The sequence below is a fragment of the Streptopelia decaocto genome, assembly GCF_964273445.1.
Source record: "Streptopelia decaocto genome assembly, chromosome: 3".
In the NCBI taxonomy this organism is placed as follows: Eukaryota; Metazoa; Chordata; class Aves; order Columbiformes; family Columbidae; genus Streptopelia; species Streptopelia decaocto.
Genome location: NC_138656.1, coordinates 60,028,487 through 60,049,379, shown reverse-complemented (window position 1 = coordinate 60,049,379; position 20,893 = coordinate 60,028,487). Strand labels below are relative to the sequence as shown.

Below are 20,893 nucleotides of genomic sequence, written 5' to 3'. Positions count from 1 at the left end.
TTCCATGTGATCAGCCCTGGGAGAGACACCAAAGCAAAACTCCCGAGATGTTCAGCAGCTGCAGAATGTTTTGCGCTCTCTCTTTGCAACAGTATGTAGTTCAGATCAATATTACTAATATCCGAAATTATCTACTTTATTCAATTAGGTTTTCATTTAATTTTTTAAAAATCCAATGGTTGCTTAAACATATTTAGCACACAAAAATGGTAAAGTTTGCTGTGCACCAGTCAATCCCACCTTTGCTGCAGTGAGTGCAGCTGGATTCACCTTCTCCCCTTTATTCCTCTTCTCACACATGCTGCTTATAATCTGGTTCTCCAAGAATTTTAGTTTTCTGGGACAGGTTGCAAGTAAGAGAGAAGTAGTAGAAACACTCACAAATGGCACTGGAAAAAGTTTAGGATTATTTCAATTTTGTTTAGTCTCAGCAATTGAGATGACAAAGTGGGATGGATATGTAAGTACCCTTTAGTTGTTTCTGAAGTGAATTAGTACATTTTTAATGAAAACTGGAGGTTAGTAGCTGGATGCATGGTTTATGGCATTCCGTGGGTTGCCATATGCTGCAGGACACATCTTTTGAAGGAGATTTTAATCAACTCAAAAGACAATATGGCAACTGGCAGCCTTTTTCTTTATTGAAGCAAAGTCACAGCATTTTCATCACTATTCCCCTCCTGTGACAGGAAGAGTTAAACAAAGGCCCCTGAAATTTACATTACTAACAAATAAAGGATTGAAGAAAGAGATTACAAGCATATTTCTCTAAAATAAATAATCTACAAAGAGTGCTTTTTCTTCTTAAAAGCAATCTAAAAATGTGTAAATCCTACGGTAGGGAGATCAAAAGATATTTTAACAACTTTCAATATTTACAAACAATACAAAAACTGCGCACGCCATCAAATGATGCAAAATTCTTCTTAAAAATTAAAAGCTTCATTCCTACTAAGAACCAAAAACTCCAGCCAATATTTCAGTTTTAATTAATGGTCTTCTTTACAATTGGAAAACCGTTAAATGTTTTTATTATCTGTAAAATATACAATAAAAATGAACCTCACTAAATTATTAAGGTTAAAAAAGAAGAGAAATACTGCAGGCAAATCAAAAAGGAAAGTAACTGTAACTTATTCTTTGGTAACCAAAAGTTAGCAAGTATCTGTATTTCAAGTGATGAAAAGTAATCATCTTCCCATTTTGACAAATGGAAGAAAGACTTCTGGCAAAACACAATTCCCAAGTTTCAATTTTGAAAGTCAGGCTCTACCTACAGCTCTGTAGTGCAAGTTCCCAAAGTCAAATTTTGCTTTCCAAGTCAGAAACGTTAACCCTTCCAAACTCCGGCAGTACTCTGCTTCGTTCCTGTCCCACTCTTCCGCTGTCTGCTCGCATCCTCTGCACACATCCGGTTGTTCCGGTTCGCTAAGGGGATACTCAAGGAAGCAATTCACTTGGAAAGGAGTGTTCCACCAAGCATACGTGTGTAGCTGCATAGCAGCTAATAGTGTGTTATAGAACTCAGCTCCCTTTTCCATGGCAATTACGTATTTCATTTTCCCTCAGGAAAATAAAAAAAAAGTACCTTGGACCAATTCATTACCTGGTGACCAAATTGTTTTAGCAGGACACGCTTCTTCAAACCCTGGGGCACACCCCAGTAATGAGCCATGTAACCCCAGGACCAACCCTACCACCTTCTCAGAGGTGATTGTGCCTCACTCAGCCTCTCTCTTCTTAACCAATGCACTACAACACAGCATCACCACATTGCTTTTGAAGTTTGTACCACAGGAGCCTTCCTGTTCCTCTTTCTCAGGCTTATTCCTCAATTTTGCTTGCACAATTGCAGTCTCAAGAAAAAAAGAAAAGCTTCACACCCCTACAGGCTCTGAGAAAACTCCCCCCCACAAGAAGACTTCTAAGGCTTTACACAAAAAAATGCAACTGTTAACTTCCTTTAAGCCACAGACCCCTCATTCAAAGCAAGTCCTCCCCACCCCAACCCCAACCATGCAGAACTATCATTGCTTTAGCATTTAAAGACACACATGCAGTTCATGGAATAAATGCTCAGCAAAGTAAACTTGTCCTGGTCTGGGCTTTCTTCTGGAATCTAGTCCTCTGTCATTTTCTAGACTAATCTCCAATGCCTTTTGTCACTGCCTTTTAACTTTCTTCAGCTGAAGGGCCTAGATACTTCCTTGAAATACCTGGTTGAGTCATTAAGTCTACACGGGTTGGATCCGAGGTCTCCCTGCAGCCTGCCTCCTCAGCATATGGAAAGTCATTCACGTCCATTTCATCACTGTTAAACATGTCAAGCTGCCCCTCTTGTTGCTCTTCCGAAGTCCTTCGGACCCTGCCCTCGGACTGTTCCACCGCTTCCCCATCTCCTTCGCTAATGACGGTCATGGGGCTGCTCTGGATGCGGTTGCGGACATTGTACTTGCTGCTGGCAGCAGAGGGGGGCGTTCGTGACCGGCCATAGCGAGTGCCAGAGAAGGACATGCTCCTGGGCATCAGGCCCTCGCTCTTGGCCCACTCTTCCTGGGCCCGCTTGCTCTTGCTGGGCGAGCAGCTGGCCGGGCTGTCGGGAAGGTCAGGGGAGCCATCTGTCTTTGGCCGGTGGAACCGCGGGTCCGTGTTCTTCAACATCTCTGCAGCGGACATGCGGGAACTGGTGTCGCCGCGGCTGCCTTTCTTCAGCAGCAGGGCTTTGAAGTTGTCGTTGCTGGTGCTGCTCTTGCGAACGCTTCTCTGAATGGATCCGGCTTGTTTGAGGGTAGCTAAGGTTGGGGAAGCACCGGTGGGAGTTACGGGGGGCGACGGAGAATGGTTGCGGGTACGGTCGTCTTCAGAATCTTTACGGCCAAGGACTTTCCTTTTGGATCTGAGTTTGAGGGGAAAAAAAAAAAGGACCAAGGGAAAAAATGAAACTTTTAACCTCTCCTAATTGAACTCAGCTTATGGGGATGACAATGCATTAAGCTAAAGCACAGAGAAGGATAAATGAAAAGTAATCTAAATCTAAAGCATGAGTAAGAACACCATCAAAACTGTACAGGCTCTAATGCAGGTATTGGAGGTATAAGCTAAGTTTATTGTTCTTTTTCTGTGAATCTGGAACAATGAAACCACTAAACCTGGCGACACTGATGTCCAAAACTCCTTAGTGAACTTAGTGAATAAGGTCTTCTGGAGTCAGTATTCAACTGCTAATACTAATGCATTATAAAGATTATATTAAGTGCTGTCTGTTAGTTTGGGGATTTGATTAAAAATATGTCATCTAGAGTATGTTGGGGTTTCTGGTTTCATTTGATGCTCTCTGGAGAATTAGAAGTGTAGCTTAGTGCACTTGCCTTTAGAAAAGTATATTGCAATGCACTGCTGCTGAAGTTAAGACAAAGTAATGTGGGCCACATGTAACCATTCTGGATGAAATGATTTGAAAAAAAAAAAAATCCCCTCCCCAATCCAAACATTAAATGAATAGTGAAAATTGAGTTTTCCAGTTTCTATTAAGATGCACAAAATTCACAGTTCTGTTGGTGCTCTGTTATTGCAACTCTTTGACTAAATGAAGGAGAGACCAACTTCCTGACATGAAAGTGATCTTTCCAAAGGAAAGCATGGCGTATTTTTAAATTTAAAGTGCAGGGCTAGCAACAACAACAACAACAAGAAATTAAGAAACAATCATGGGAACTGGGAATAAGTGGAAACTGGACTTCTATTGCCCCATTTTCACACTATCAGAAATCTTAAAGAAAGAAATGTATTACACGCCTGGTATCTGTAGCAAAGCTGTTTTGCTTCTTTGCCAGCTAAGCAAGAATTATTTCAAAAAGGTTGTACAAAGGCTAATTTTACATATGCTACTTTGGCAAAAGTTTAAAACAAGTCAGCAGACTTGTTACAAATACAAGATTATCATGCTGTAATTCCATATTAATTTTTATCGCGCATGTGTTCAATACAGACCACTCCCCTTGTAAAACAGGTTTCTACTTAATGTGGTCTTTAGCTGTACTTTCTTGAAGGCCTTGAGATTTTGCCAAGGCAAGCTCAAATGTCTTTATGCATTGTAGCCTACTGATAATAAAAAAAACAAGCAACAAACAGAAAACAAAGCAGCAGGATCTGTCAGCTGAGTAGGTGGCAGCAACAGACACTGCCGTAAACTCTGCCAAGACTTTGGAGTGATTCTGTCTCTCTTAAGTGGTGAAGTTTATGTAAATATCACTTATGACACCCCTCCCCAGCAGCTGTAACAGCTGCCATCTTCAGCTGCTGCTGCCTCCACCTGCCCTTCTGGAAGACAAATGTGATACCAACATCCATTCAGCCTGAGGGTGAATGGACATCAGAGACGGCGTAGGGATAAAACGACAGCTTCAGTAGTGGCAAACGTAAGAACCTTGTCTGGATTTAACTGTGTGTCAGTACCGTAGGCAGCAAGTAAAGCTGGTGCTTGGATCCTCTGTGAGTCTGTATGTGAGCACGTGTGCGCATTAGTTACAGCGAAACGACTTCCCTTCATTAGTGTTTTGGCTTCCTGTGGGTATCTATCTGCAATGCTGGGGTTGTACTGCTGCCAAAACCCAAATTAAATTCCAAATAAACAGAAAGCAAAATTCAATTGCAAAGATCTGCAGAGAAAGACTTAGCTATCCTGGCTTGAAGTAATGCAGTAGGACTGCGAATGCGGTGTGGAGCAGTCAGTTTGCTGTCAGCATCTAACCAGCTTTTCTCAGCATGTATGAATTATGGCAGAAACTTAAGAACCAAATTTGGTTTTGGTGGCTTTTCAGACAGAGACAGGGTACATATTCAAACAAATCTGTGACTTAAGGTTGTTCCTCCTGCCTTTAACGCACATACCACTAAATTTATTGTCTTACTCCAAAGCAACCATGTTCAAGGCGCCAATCACTGAAGTAATACCTTTTAGAAATAGGGGAGAGAGGGGGAATGGGAAACAAAACATTTTGTATTATTTAACAGCTAAGGAAGATAGTGGTTCAAGTCTAAAGCCAGCAAAAGCAAGGTCTTAATAACAAATGTGTCAAGCAGTTTTAACTATTAATGTGTCACATCCAGTTCCATTGTCCATTTCCCCATAAACTCCTGAATTACATGTAGGTGCACACACACAGAGATCCACTCTCCATCTGCATACATAACAGAGAAAGGCAACTGGCCAGAATATTTCATTCTAAAAACAGATTTGTCGCAGTCCCAGTGAGCATCATGCAACATGAATGCAACAACCATTTTTAGAAGAGCTCCTACAGGCCAAGTCCTAAGGGTAACCATAAATTACGAAAAGTCAGTATCACATATTTGTAATTTTTGTAACATCTGAAATAGAATAGTTTCGAAAATGAAAAAATAGCATTTGGATTCCAAGTGCTGCAGTCTCCCAGCCACATTCTCACAACAGGTTTTCCCATCCCTTAGTGCTCCTGATGCAGAACTCAGGCACAGCTGCGCAAACTGACTAAACACCTGGATAAACCTATATGGATGCTGTCAAGCACTTTCTGTGACCAGTTAAGAGATGAGGACCCTCTGAATTTTGAAGGAAAAGACAAAGCCACGAGATGGCACTACCACTACATTGGTTCTAGTCTAAAAGCAAGCTCAGTAGTTCAGAGAGTGGTAATGGTCTTCTGTGTGTACTGTTTAAATGGTGCACACGTTTCATACTGTGGTTTTAAGCTTTTGTTTTTTGTTTCTTTTTTTTTGTTTGTTTTTTTGACAACCTAACATGAACAGCACAAAAATCTAGTTGCCTATTCAGGATGATTTTGTTTTTAAGGGAAATGAATAATGTCAATAATAGAGCCATTATTGCACATTTCATTCATGAACCAGTTTGACACAAAACACCCGACCTCAGGCTGGATTATGGCAAACTATAATCCAGCGTTTGCCATATGTTTTGCCATATGACTGACATGTTGTGTTACTTGCCAGTTTCAGCCACGCTTGCCATGAAGCATTAGCGTTGAGCCTCTGTCCCAAACTGCACCATATAAGCAGCGAAGAGAGTAAAAAGAGATGGAGAAGAACGAGAATGAAAACAAAAAGATATACAGAAAAAGCAACAGTAGAGTTAATATGGCAGATTGAGAACAGTACAATAAATACTAGACGTAACTTGATATTTTAAGGGGCAGGATATTTATAATATCATCTACATTGACTTAATCTGGTAGCTTTTAGCTCAGAACGGGTTAAATATATTTTTTAAACAATAAAGCATAAGTTCTTTTCCTTATCTTTTTCATATAGAGCCTTAGTAAAAAGTTGCTAAATGTGTGCTTTCTGTTAAAGCAATGACTGTTATAATTGGGTGTTTTAGTAAAACAATGTTAAATTAATTTTTGAGAGAACTACCTGACCCGACAGTATGGGAAGGGCAATTTCAGCCATACCTGTGAATGGCTGCAAAAAGATCCTCAGTAGTCCTTGGTCTTGCTGGTGTTGCCACTCCGTCTGCCTCTTCCCCATAACTATTGCTCGGCAGGAATGAACTATTTGCTGTGTCCGATTCAAACACCTCCACTATGCAGAGAGAAGGAACAATACTGTCAGTTTGGCATGGGAACCTAACAGGCTTATAATCCTGAAACCAGCCCATGCTGCCACTAAGGCAAAGCATCTGAGAGATCAAGTGAGTGCACCCTTGTCTCTATCGTCATTTCAACACCACTTGCTCAGGAAACTGTGGTGCATGAAATGCCTGCGCTTGCACACACACAGAGGCAGGGAACAATGCTGAGAGAAAATCTGTATGGTTTCCACTAAAATGCAAAATCAAAATTAACAAAGGTAACCGTGTTTTCATAGTATGTTTTAATCCCAGCACAGTCAAACAAAGCATCATTATCTTTCCATGTCTGCAATAATGGGAAGTCAGAAAGGAATTCTAAGAAATCTCATAAATTATTAATCTGTTCCCTGTGAGTTTCTTTAGGCTTTTAGTTTTAACTATCACAAGAGGGTCTTTTCTCTGCAGAAGCCCACCTGAATGCTCGGATTGCTACCCTCACTCTCTAGCTTCTTTAAAATAGCTACTGCTGCATCTGAAGAGCAGTCAGAGAAAAGAGACTCACCACTTTCGTTCTCTTGAGATAGGTGCCCGTCAGCGTTACTGCCGCTGTCTTGGCTGCTGCCTGAACTGCTTCCTTCATCAAAAGCAGGCTGCTCCTCCTGCTTGGGTTCTTCTTGAACTGGTGATGCAGCAGGCTGCACCACAAAGGCATTAGCTCCCACTGTCTCAGAGAAGGTGAATCCGGCAGCTCCTCCCCCAGGAACCAGGCTGCCAGAGTCCATCTCGCTAGAACTGAGTCCATCTGTAAGACAATTTCTCGCCTCCTCACAGTGTGCAAGCACAGCGTCTCTCTTAGTTGGGCTTGATGTGCTTCTGGCAGTATCACTCGCTTCAGCTGTTTTTTCCACTCTGAGATCTAACTGTGGAGGTGGTACAACGAGGAACAGTTTGGGTTTCTTTGAAATAGGAGGTGGTTTCTTGCTTGGCAATACAACCTGAGTCTTGTTGGGAGATGCTGGTGACCCCTGAAGTGACATGCCAGAATGGAGGTCTTCGCTCTGCACTGAAGACTCAGGTGTGTCTTCAGCAGCTGTCCCCAATGAATTAGCTTCGGAAGGCTTGTTTAGACCTACAGCACTTGTAGGCTTTGGATCCCTGTCAAGTGCAGGTATGTTATCAGAGAGAATGAGCGGAGAACCCCGAGCCAGTGTCTGAACTGAATTTTTAAATGAAGTGCCTTGAGTTTTCATTTCCTCTTCACCTGAGCTGTTACTGAGTCTTAGCGAGAGAGATGGCTTTAGGGAAGTCTGTGATGCTGAATTCACAGTACTGTTTTCCTGAGAGATGGTTTCAGAAGCAGATTCAGGTGATGGTTCACCTTCTGTCACTTTTTTCACAGACCTCAGCTGCACCATTTGCAAAGCTTTGGTAGTTACTAAGGGCATCACAGGTCTCGATGCGTCTTGCTTGTTGAGCGGCTGTTTCACTGGAATGTAGCAAGACTCTTCCTGGTTACGTTTCTTAAAAGAATACTGTGGGTATATTGTTGCACCTTTTGTTAGTTTGGGATCAAGAGGTGGTGCTGGTGGTGGGACAGCTAAGGGAACAGCAGGAGGAGGAGGAACAGGGGAGGAGAACGAACTCATGGAGGCTGCTTGCGGAAACCATGGGACAGTCTGGGCAAAGCAAGAATTTACATCGGCTTCTGATGGAGGAGGGGGAAATGTAGGAGAGGCTGGCAATGGTGACAGATCCATGACTTCTGCTGGAGGAGGAGGAGGGGGAGGAGAAAGTCCAGGGCATTGTGGAGGAGGTGTTGGAAGAGGAGGTGGTGGAGGAGGTGAACCAGAATCCGGAGGAGAGCTCAGGGTGGGCTCCAATTTCTTCACACTTACACTCCCTTCAGTAGATGTATTTGAAGAAAGAGATGTGGAGGATGATGACATGGAGACTGAAGACAGGAGAGAAGATTTCCTTTCAGGCACTTTAGGCTTCAGCTTGGATTTCCCATTTCCTGATGATGCAGGTTTCAGAACTACAGGCACTGGAGTAAGCGCAGTGGGTGTATTGGACTGGCTGGAGTACCCACTTGATGGCGAGGTGACCCGGTGGGACTTCTCCGGAGAAGTGCTCTTTGGTTTGGCCAGTCCACTGGGCACTTGTGGCGCAGAAGCCCTTGAGCCATCACTGAAGTGGCTGATGCTGTAATCACTGAGAGCAGATGATGTACTGGCAGAATGGGTCACTGGGGATTTTACCTGGTCATCTCCCACCGCGGCATAGTCACTGTAGTAACCCCACTGGTCAGCATACTCCGACTTGATGCTACTTGTTTCGCTCTGAGAGGGAGTGACCGTGCAGATGGAGTAGAGGTTTGGAGCAGTGGTGGACATCATGCTGCTGCTGGCACTGACAGAGCTTTGGCTGCGGGAGCGCAGCACCCAGGGATCCTCATAATCGCTGCAGGGGCTCTGGGAAGGGGAGCTGCCATTTTTGCACTTGAGATTCAGCTGCAGGGAATGCTGGAGGGTGGCAATAAGGGTTTCATCAAGTACCTGTCCGTTGGACTGGGCTTTTTTCTTGGGCACCCTTCTGAGTGAGTCTGTTCTGGATGGTGGCAAAGGTGGCTTCTTTGCCTTTTTCAGAGAGATGTTTCTTGCAAGGGATTTGTCACCTTGACCTGACTGGTCATCCTGATGTTTCTTCTCCTTTCCTTCAAAGACATTTATCACGTTGTCTCTGGGGTTCCCAAAACCATTAGTACTATTGCATGGCATGTCTGACTTCAGTCCAGAGTCCATATGCATGGAACTGTAATAAACATCGTGGTCCACAGAATACAGAGAAGTAGAATCATCTCTGACTGAAGTCCTCTCCAGGCTGCTGCTGCTCAGGTTGCTACCGGGAGTGGCACAGTCTGGTGTGGTACAAACCGCCTTGTGTGAGGGAGTCTCACTGTTTTCTGCAGATTTGTACAGCCAGTGGTCCGTGCTGTTCACTGCTGCTTGTGCTCGCTCCCCCGAACAGCTGGATTCACTCCTACCATCGCTGTCCTGGGAAGGGTTTGGTAAAGCAAGATTGTTCCTACAGCTGTAGCTCATGCTCTGAGCCCCAGCCTCTGTGTTTCCAGGAGTGCTGAGAGAGACGGCAGAGTCACCAAGAGAAAGCATCATGACAGTATTAGATGGGATGGTATCTGAAGTCTGTGAGTGACGTGTGGAGCTGCTCTCGCTCCAGTTACCGCTCGATGAATGATGATCTTCTTTCCCACTGACTGCACTGCTGGCAACAGGATTGTCTCTTGGCTTTGGGTAGGCAGTGGAGCTGGTAATTTTGCTATCCAATGATCCAACACTCTGGGCAGTGTGAATAACGATAACTTCTGAGGAGGATGACAGTGTTGCGTTGGGTATGATGCTGGTTGAGTAGGTGGCATGAGGAGAGACCACGCATGCCGGGCTTGCGGACTTTTCGCCATCATAACTCCTCACCTCTTGAGACTTTGGCCTCGACATGGTCCCTGTCGTGGGATTATTCCTCAGATGCACAACACTATCATCCAGTTGCAATTTACTTATCTGGTGGGGTAAAGTGCCAGCGATGTCTTCTGCCTGCCTCGAGATGCTCTGTGTCTGCTCTAGGGACTGCAGAGACACTCTCGCGCCAGCCCGAGGCAAGCTGTGAAAACCCATGTCGCTGTTTTGGCGAGAAGGAAATATAACTGCAGCAGAATCACTCATCACTGACATGTTTCCAGATGAGCTGGAGAACTGAGACATCTGGGCAGCGATGCCTTGTCCCTTCTGCGCTCGTATTCTTCTCATTGAAGGGGGCACAACTTTCACGTCCTCCGTCTGGCAGCTGGTGTCCCTGGTTTCAGAGCGCTGCGCAGCGCCACGATAGCTGTCCAGTCTCCCTAGCGTGGAACAGTGATCCGGGACATACATCGAATGCCCTCGGAAATCACTTTGGCCAGGGCCAACTGCTGGAGTCAAAATAAAAGAATTATTCCTTGAAGCATAAATTCCCATTTATCTTCTTACTCATTTAAAAACAAAGAAACCCAGCAAACTGCTTGATCCCCATGCTCTTGAAGGTTACGCCTTTGGAAAAAGAATCTGCAACAATGGATTTTTGCACAGGCATTGTGTGTTTTCTGCATTTCTCTTCCCTTTTTCTTTATTACCAGGAACCTCCTGCTTACAGAATCGTCTGCGTTTCTGCTGCACATTCGACACGTGAAATCCTCTGTTTATGACATGGTAATAATTTCCATAGTAATCAGTTATGTCAGAAACCAAGTAGCACCGTTTGACTTCCAGTAGGCAAAGCAGCAGGAACAGACAAAAGCCTGAGATACGTGAAGTGTGTTCCCATGCTAATGCCTCATGCAATAAAGAAAAGGGGAAGGAAATCTGGAGACTAATGTGAATAATCATTTCTGCTTTTTAAAAGCGTTACACTTCAGAAAAAATATCTCAGGAGACACGGATAGCTCTCCAGGTCTTGCAATTCATCTGAAGGGAGGCTAACACAATGAAACATGCATTGTTTTACCACAAATAATACATATGCTATTAGAGCATTTACACATAGACATTACCCAGCACTGCAAAGAAAACTACTTACAACTACTTTCTATTTATCATAAAGGAAAAACTCCAAGAAATGGGGAGAAGAAACAGCTTATACTCATGGTTGTCTCATCCTCAGGACCACCAGGAAATAAAAAAGAACTGAACGTAATCATATACTGATATTAAAAAAAAAGTTGAGGACAATAGAAAAAACAGTTACAGTTCAAAATATAGTTATCACTGGGTCAGCAGAAAGGACTCTGGGGTTCTTTTAAATTTATGTTTTTATTGGTAGCTGCCTTTTAAAATCACAAACCAGAGCACTGCTTTAAAATTAGCCTGCGTAAGGCTGTTGCTTTTCAGTTCAGTTGCGTTACTGTATAAATAGCAGACACAAGAGGCGGGCGTGCTGCTGGAGACGCTCGTAAGGATGCTGCATGTGTCGCTGCTGGGGAAAATTGGTTATTTCAAGTCTCCGCCTTAAAGCTAGTCTCAGGAGCAATGAAGTAGCATTCCTGACAGGGCTGTTCTCCGTTCATATTTACTATATGGAACTGGATCAGGAGGATAGGTATTCTTATCATGCAGCTTTAAACACCACTTAAAGAACATTTAATTATCCTTATTCTTGGCAGGCAAAAGAGGCATTTAGGATAAGGAAAAGAGAGCTCTGAAAAGGCTACAGTGAAAGCAGCACACACAAAAAGATTGTTTACTTCTTTTCCCCAGGCACATAAGTAGTCTTTTAGCAGCTTGAAGCCTATTTAGCTTGCTTTGTGTAGATTCTCTTGCTCTGATGAAAACGTAGCCTCTTTCTGCCTCTGGTAGAGGTTTGCAGAAAAGCAAGATACTCGGATGCTGGCAAACATCTTGGATAATCTAATATGAGATACTGTCAGAACAGATGGACTACTGCAGCCAACCAAGAGAAGTATTTGCATATTCTGTATACAGTTATTAAGAACTGTACAGTAAGAAAGATAATTTCATTTTGCTTTCCATGCGTACTTTTTCTATAGAATCGGGTTAAGAGAGATAAAAACATCAAAGTAGAAATTATGAATGTTTCTGGAACCATGATATCACTGATAGCAACTGTTAGCCAATTAAAAAAAGCCGGTCATAAAAATCTGTGGACTAGGTTACATAAATAATGAAAGAGATGGGGTATTTTTCATGTTTCTACCACTTGGAAATACACACACACACCCCCAGCACATAGAAGACAGAGGATGGGGCTTGTGGAGAGTAAAGCTGTCAGCACTACAGTGAGTAACTAATACCATCACATACTGACCTGTGGCTGAGAGCGCCTCATTTCAGTATGCAATACATTGGTTTTCACAAAGGAAGCTAAATGCACTCCACAAGCAGCGTAATGCGCACGGACAGTTTATGCCTGTTTAAAACGTTACTGCTAGGGAAGGCAGACGGCAAAACAGGACAACACTGGACTTGTGAACCTCCTCCTTCGTCCTTCCAAACCCAGGAGTGTCAGAATGCATCACTGGGACATCCTGTTCATTGCAAATGCACAGCGATGCTTTAAAATGTCTGAAATACAAAATTAAACCCTGGCACTATATCTAAGCTTCTAAAAGAGAGAGGCCAAGGACCCTTCTTATGTCAATCCAAGCCAAGCTCTTTTCTGGCACGGGTGGCTGTACTGAAATGCCTTGGGGTGCAGCCTGTGCCCCATCCCTGGCAGCCCTGCCCAGCCGGATCCCGGGTGGCTGCTGGCCCAGGCCGTGGCGGTGCCGGAGCAGCAGGTTAACACCAGGGCAGAACCAATAACTGCCCTCAACGCTGTTGAGCATCAGTACTAACCCTGTGTTTGTTACTAGAAGAGATGTAGTTTAAGGTTCAGCCTGTTTTGCTCACAGAAACTGCTTAAGTTGATTCTACAGGACACTTTATTGCAGCCTTTCACTACTTAAAAGGACCGTATATGAAAGTGGGGGACAGACGTTTTAGAAGAGCGTTATGACAAGGGATATTGGTTTTAAACTAAAAGAGGGGAGCTTCAGGCTAGACATGAGGAAGAAATTTTTTACAATGAGGGTGGTGAAACACTGGCACAGATTGCCCAGAGAGGTGGTAGATGCCCCATCCCTGGACACATTCCAGGCCAGGCTGGACGGGGCTCTGAGCAACCTCATCTAGTTGAAGATGTCGCTGCTCATTGCAGGGGGTTGGACTAGATGACTGTTGAAGGTCCCTTCCAAACCAAACTATTCTAGGATTCTATGAACAGCAGTAAACCTTTATAACCTCAATACTGCAGGGATGCCCATCAGGGCAGGTCTTTGCACCAGCATGAGGCCGCTGGTAGTTAGAACAGTGCAGAGCCCAAATAAATACAGGGTTCACAGGGGGTAAGACAGCCCTGTCTCAGGAATATAAATTACAGGGCTACATCTTTCAGTCATTATATGGGATATGGTCAGAGAAGGGCTTTTTTACAGCTGTTGCTATTACAAGAATACAACTTTGAAGTTTTAAATATTTTTTTCTAGAAATGCAGCATATTCTGAAATTACTTCAGCTTTGTTTTTGGCGTTACATGTATGCACAATCTCATGCAAGGCCATAAGGATTTACTCGCCCTTTATAATACAGCAATTGCTCTTTTGACAGTTCAGTTTCCTGAAGAGGGAAACCAGAAATCTGCATGGAAAATAGTTAAAAAAAAAAAAACAAACAACCAAAGGAACATTTAGGATTCAGGTAATCTCTTAAAATGTTGAGGGTTTTAAGATTTTGGTGGAATTCAGAGGGAGGGAGTGATGAATATTGTGTCTGCAATTTCCAGGTACACTGTAAAACCCTCACTCGCTTCCAGAGTAATGCTAAAAGCAAGGGCTTTCAACAATTCTTAAAATCTAACTGCTTCTGTTGGTACTGCAGCTGGAAGATGAGCAATCCAATTCTAAGGGACAGCTCAGACCTTTAGTTGACCATTACACAGAAAATCCTATTGTCTCTCAAAAAACCTTCTAATTAAGTAACAGTCAGAAGTTACAAGATATTTCTGCAACATCAAAAATTCTGGAACTGAAACAGAGTTTTAAAGAATACCATCCACAAGTCCATCTAGTTGCAGGGGTGATGTCTGAGCAGACAGCAGCAAAAACTATTGCAGAACTGGACATCAGGTTACAGATGCTGAATGTTACGAAGTCAGAGGCAGCTGCAATTTGGTGGTATGATCTATGCAGCTGAAAGTAATTAATAATTATCTTGTCCGCATTTTATATAATCCTGTGTCCAGTAGCCCTGCGGCCAGTGCTATGTCCACCACAGGAGACCTGAATGTACACTTCTTCATTCTTTATTACCCTACTTCTTGCTATGCTGAAAATATCTCTCAGGGCAAATGCTCTTTCCTGATGCGTCCAGTGTAGATGCCAGCAGCAAGTAAAGAACACCTACCATCTGGAACAAGCGAAACACGCAACATATTTAACATCTCTTGCATGGAAGCACAGAGAAGAGGTTCAAACGCCTATCTTAGCTCCACACACTCTGTCCAAGACAGGCATATACAGGTTACACCAGTTTTCCCTGACTCTGGTCGTTACTGGTGTTGCTCATTAGAGACGACAGGGACTGAGACTGACTGCAAATTTGATGGAAAAAAGAAAGTTCCTGCATGTAATCCCTAGGGCCAGGTCCTAGCTACTAGAAGACCCCTTGTCTCACTGTGACTCTGGCTGATCTGGTGGCAACTTGCTGCAGAGAATCAGCAGAAAGGTCCCCTGCACTGACATGAGCAAAGAGAACTGAGGATTTGAGAGGATAAAAAGTATGTTGATATCACAAAGAACATGCTTGTTTCAACTAGTATATAGAAGTAATCTCTCTTCCCAAACCACTTCTGACTAATCATTTCTATTACAAGCACTTGTCTCTTGTGCCACAGGCACATTCCTAAGATTTGTTGCTTTCATCTTCTCACACCCTGCCCAGTAATCCTCATCCAAACCTGGTGACCTGGCCAAGTCACTGTGCAGGCACCACAACTTACAGTCTTACAAAAAACCTCAGAGATTCTTCATCTATTTTAGTCCAGTACTTAAAAAGCAAATTATTTTTAACAGACACTCAACAAGAAATGGACAAGTACATCAAGCTTATGGCAATATTAAGGAATTTTCACTGTGCTCCATGAAGCATTTGTAATCTCTCAGAGGGGACAAAATGAAGCAGAGAATCCTGCAATACTTCTCAGACCGACAGCTAAAAAACATCACAAACCCTTGGGTATATCACTGCCACCCTGCAAGGAAGAATTTTGATGAAAACAGAGGGAATTTAAATTTTCTCGATTTTGTTCATTTTGCTAACTGAACAGCCTCTGGTTAAGATTATATTCCTGGCATTGCTATCTTTCATTCTTGGATATGTGCGTGGCATTTTTTTAGGACCACTGGATATCTGGGACTCTTCTTACCTGTGGGACCTGTAACCTGAATGACTTCTAGTGTGCAAAGGACTAATTGGAAAAGAATATCAATGAAGAGGAGTCTTCAATAGAACAGCTGAGTTCCCAAATATCATAAGGACTTATGTGCACCCACGCTGCTGAGATGGAATGGTCTCCTCTAAGGCATGTCAAAGGTGAAGCTTCAACAGTCTCAAATGATACCTGAGACACTGGCTGGTAGCAACAGGGGGTCTGAGCTGTACCACAGGAAGGCAAATGAGTGACTGACCATTCAGATGTCAGTCATATCTATCCTGATGAACGACAGGAGGTCCTATAGGTGACAACTCATTGTGAGCTACTGAAAATGGGAGGCAGAGAAATAAGCTGAAGAAAAGCATCTGAGGTTATTCCGACCCTCTGAACTCTCTGGTTAGAAAGACAGAAAAAAAAGGTAGATGGGAGGGGAAAAAGAATCACAGAGCCACAAAGACCCTGAATTGCACCTTAAGGTGGAAAAAAAAAAAAAAGAAATAATTCAAGGAAAGTACATACAAAGCATGAAATTTGAATACTTTTTTTGAAAACCAAAAGAGGAGAGAAACTTTGTTTCATTAAAGAAAAGCAAAATGCCTGGCAGAAGAAGAAACTGAAAGGTAGAAAACCTGAAGATGTTTTCCTCTCCCCTGCTTTGCTGAGATATGTTTACTTCAAAGATAAACTGTGGTGGAACCGATACCCCACTCTGGAACTTGCTCCTCCTGCAAGAGAGGGAGGGAGTTCAGGTCACCAGAAGTTGTCCATCAGTGCCCTGGACTGCACCTGTGCAGAGCTCTGGAGAAACACTCACAACCAGGTATTTGGTACCCTCACAAAATTAAAGTTAGTCTGAGCCAGACCCTAGAGCACTGACACAGAGAAGGAACCATGGAAACATGAAGGCATTTTGCTGCCTTTATTTCATCTGAAGAGCTGGAATGTGTGAAGGAAGCTGAAGGTAACCAACAACCAAGACACGAGCAAGGCCTGCAACAGGTTCTCCCAGAATGCTGCTCACCTCTGCCAAACTTCTGTTTGGGAATCACAGTCTTGCCTGAGGGGAGAATACCAGTTTGCACATAAGGCACCATCTGAAGCTAGAAGTGATGGATAATGTCAACACAGAACAGAGAAACTGAGAGCACAAAAACTTGAAGGGAAACATCATCTCAAAGTTTCTTGTCTTGTCCTTTCTGCAGTTTTGATCTGACATTAGCTCCATTAAATACATATATAATATTTATGTTCTATAAGACAGTGAAAGTAATTCAGAGGTATGCAAATCTAATTTTTCCACTGCTGTGCTTGGCAGAGAGAGGAATGCTTTGCCTTCTCCTCTTACTTTGGTGTTGCTCTGCTGGATAGTACTGAAAAGCTCCTGCTATTCAGAAAATAACTGGAATCTCTAAACTGGGAGGCATCTCATATTCTTATTCTGTCTCAGAATCCCATCTATCCCATCACATTTTATTTAAGCAGCACTTTTTATGCAGAAGTTTCCAGGCTATGCAGAGAGACTGGTACATCGGGGGAAGACACCTGTGAAAACACAGCAGTATTATAACACTCAAAAGTAAGAATATTCGAAGATACTTTCTGCACAAGGCTTACTGGTGCAGGTAACGACTCCGTTCAATACGTTTGGCTAAATTCTGCAAGGGTACCATGGCTGCTGAGCTCAGGCCAATAATCAGTGCAGGCTTCTCTTCTGTTTGGTCCTTTTTGTTCCAAAGAAGCCAGGGGAGAACCCCAGCAGCTTGGCCCAGCAGAAGCTCTTCCAGGCTCTCTCGCAAGAAATGAAAATAGTTCAAGCTTGGTTGAAGCTTTGAGGTTCTCTCAAGTTTCTGCTTCCTTCTGAAGGATAAACAAGAGGTAACAAGAATCTGCTGTATGTGTTGGTTATTTAGCCTGCGCACAGCAACTTTGATGTACCAAGGGATTTTAATCTTTGTGTAAATATTGTAGCCATTCACAGCAATGCTTTAGGGGAGAAACAAAGAGATTTATTCAGCTGAAACCACAGGGAGAATGTCAATAGGCACAATGCAATTGCTTGATTTGGAGTTTAGTCCAGATCCTTGTTCCGATCAAATGAACTGTGGAATGTTTTAAAACAACTCGTTGTTTGTTTTGGGACAGTGTAAGAGAAATAGTCTACAGAAATATTTGGGGAGTGACAGAGGAGAAAAGGCAGAAAGTGAACTGAACAAGGATGGGGGAGACTTAATTTATTCCCAGCCTTGCCAGCGGCCTGGTGGGTGACTCCGGCAAAGTCACTTCACTGCGGCATGCCTGGCTTCCCCACCTATAAGATGAAGACACCGATAACTGTTCTCTTTTCAAGCGCACTTTGTTTCTAGTGATGGATAGCAACACGCTAACAGGATGGACGCTGCCATCGGAGAGCTTTCCTGGCTCACATTTTGCTGTCTGGCTGATATATAACGACCACGGAAGCAAGATGAAGCTCCTCAGGCAACTTCCACCGTAGGGCAGATGGCTGAAGCCCCACACGCCTGCCCGCTGTGGGCCAAGGAACCAGCCAGAGAGAGCTCTCACAGATATAATGCAGATATACTGCCAGCCCTGAAATTTCTGCAACTTAAAACAGGAGCCAAGGAAAACCTTCAAGCAGTGCAACATGAAGTGTGCTGAGCACAGAGATGAAAGACCAAAATCAAGGCCATAAAACCTGTCAACTTTAGCAAACAGATTGGCAATAGTCACAAGCTTCTTTTAAGATATTGATTGAAGATTTCTTTTTAAGATAGATGTCAACTGCATTCTCAGTTTTTTCCACCAGGTAAATTACAGCTCATGTTTTCAAGCATTAAACATGTCTGCAGTGGTCACAAATATAACCTTGAGCTTTTGGAAATGCTGCCAGCAGGAATCATTCTCCACACGTCCACCCAAGTACAGTTGTCACCTGTTTCAAAATCTACGTGCCTGAGAGAGCATCAGGACCCCAAAAAGTGACAAATTCTAGTGTGGCACAAAGTGTTCTGTTTCGCTCTGGTTTTCTCCACTATGTGCCCTTGAGGTGAGTCCTACATACATCAAAGATACCCTCTGTCAAAAACTATGACCTTGGTATACATATCATTTTCAGAATCATAGAATTACAGAATGTTAGGGATTGGAAGGGACCTCGAAAGATCATCTAGTCCAATCCCCCTGCCGGAGCAGGAACACCTAGATGAGGCTACACAGGAACGTGTCCAGGCGGGTTTTGAATGTCTCCAGAGTAGGAGACTCCACAACCCCCCGGGCAGCCTGTTCCACTGTTCTGTTACCCTCACTGAGAAGAAGTTTCTTCTCAAGTTTAAGTGGAACCTCTTATGTTCCAGTTTAAACCCATTACCTCTTGTCCTACCATTGTTTGTCACTGAGAAGAGCCTGCCTCCATCCTCATGACACTCACCCTTTGTATATTCGTAAACATTAATAAGGTCACCCCTCAGTCTCCTCTTCTCCAAACTAAAGAGACCCAGCTCCCTCAGTCTAGACTCAAGACCATTGTTAAGTGAAGTGCCCTGAAAATGACCAGTTTAAAGGATGTCCTGTATCAGTTTTGCATTGAAGCGGCACAAGGAGCAGAAGTCATTTCATCTCAGCTCTAGACAGAGCAAAGAGATGTAGTTTAAAATGGAAGAAGGGAATTAAAAAGGTATGCATCCTGAACAGATGAGAGAGGATGAGGGCTGTCCCCGCTGTTCCTCAAACCAGTTGTAAACATGGTATCTGAGGGATTAGCCTCAGAGACCTAAAGCAGGAGAAGGGAATCTTTTGATAAGAACAACTCAATATTAAGTTTTAATGTAGCTTTGTTTCCAGCTTTGATCTTTGTTTGGCTAGAACAAATCTATTTTATTCTATTTAACTCTCAAGCTTGTTTATAGTTGATTGCAAAGCTGACAAATGTGTTGTTCTCGCTCAGCAAATAACAAATTCAGATTTTGATCTCCAGGAGGACTCCAGGTCTGGAAAGAGTCTCCTGCCAGGTGGCATGGCCTACTATGGACAGTGAAGACGGAGGAAGGAAACCTCACTATAAGGAGTTCCCTACAGCAGGCACAAAACAGCATCCATCCCACAAGAAAAGATAGATAAAGGTACCTGACAGCTTTGGACAAATCTCAAAGCTGCAGTTCGAAATAAAACCATTACATGAGATCCAGAAGCAACAAAATTTAAAGCTGCCTAACTTTAGGTGTCCTAACAGGGTCAGGGCAATTGAATTATCTTTCTTGAGGTAGAAGATCCCCTTGGCAGGGCACTGTTTCATTATAGATGCTGAAGGAGCACAGTTCCACCCACAAACTGCTCTTCATGCACTTGTTCGTTTCTTGGCTTTGTCTACACCTGGCCCTCTAGCTCATTTCAAACCCATCCATCCAGACAAGCTACATATTTTTGATTCTGTTTCTGAAAAATCTAGACAAAGAACCAAGAACTGAAAACATAATTTAAAAAGGAAGGTAGTAAATGCAAGGTAGTCAAATTTACTGAAGCCATCAATATATCAGATGATTCCACATGTAAATCACCTAAAATTATGTTCTGCTAGACTACGTGAAAAGACATTCTTCCTGTACTGCAAAACAAACAGAGGGGGAGCATAATTTTATCTGTGAAATAATTGTTCAGGAAAAACTGAAACATCCCTTTTAAAAAATAAGTAAGAATGACCAGACTTAAATCAAAGAGTTCTACAAAAAGTGTCTGGTAAGTCTACCAAAATTTGCCATGCTTCAACAGCTTTGAATATCACGTGTGCTACTAACTGTGAAAGAGGACAGCCTGAGGTAGTGTAAATGTGACCAAGGATCCATTTTTCCTTTGCAGCATATGCAATAGCTGATGAGCTCATGTAAATTACTTCAAATCAAATAACACTGATACTTAAGGGGTTGCCAATCAGATTCAAACTAAACTGGAAAATATACAGGTTTTTCACTGCTGATGCAACTCTTGGCAGATTTGGGAAGGTATCCATGAATTGTTTTATTCCACTGAGTAATTATTTGCAAGCCAAAATGTGTGCCCACTTCAGTTTTGCTTCAGTGAACATCCTGGGGGAGCAGACGTAGACCAAATCTCCAGGAAAGCATTAAAGACCAGAAACCTTGTGTCCCTGCGGATTGAACTGTACCAGGACACCATTTTCCAAATACCCTGTTCCCTTCAACAGGTGGAAGCCAACAGATAAAAAGGTCCTAATTCCCCAATGTACAAGGTGGCAAGGAGGCACACACGTATTTGGAACTGTAATAGGCTATC

The 20,893-nt window shown here is 43.1% G+C and overlaps 1 protein-coding gene across 3 annotated transcripts in view; it reads right to left on the bottom strand.

Moving 5' to 3' along the window:
• Window positions 1–620: 620 nt before the first annotated feature.
• NHSL1 (NHS like 1) overlaps window positions 621–20,893 on the bottom strand; it is a 104,347-nt gene continuing 84,074 nt past the window's right edge. For 2 of the 3 annotated variants that reach the window (XM_082048376.1, XM_082048378.1), the window contains 3 exons: window positions 7,131–10,553; window positions 6,450–6,579; window positions 621–2,896 (listed from right to left, as the gene is read on the bottom strand). In XM_082048376.1, the coding sequence (XP_081904502.1) occupies window positions 2,173–2,896; window positions 6,450–6,579; window positions 7,131–10,553 (4,277 nt within the window). In that variant the 3' untranslated portion in view covers window positions 621–2,172. The remainder of the gene's footprint in view (window positions 2,897–6,449; window positions 6,580–7,130; window positions 10,554–20,893) is intronic. The other variant, XM_082048377.1, reaches the window with a different exon arrangement.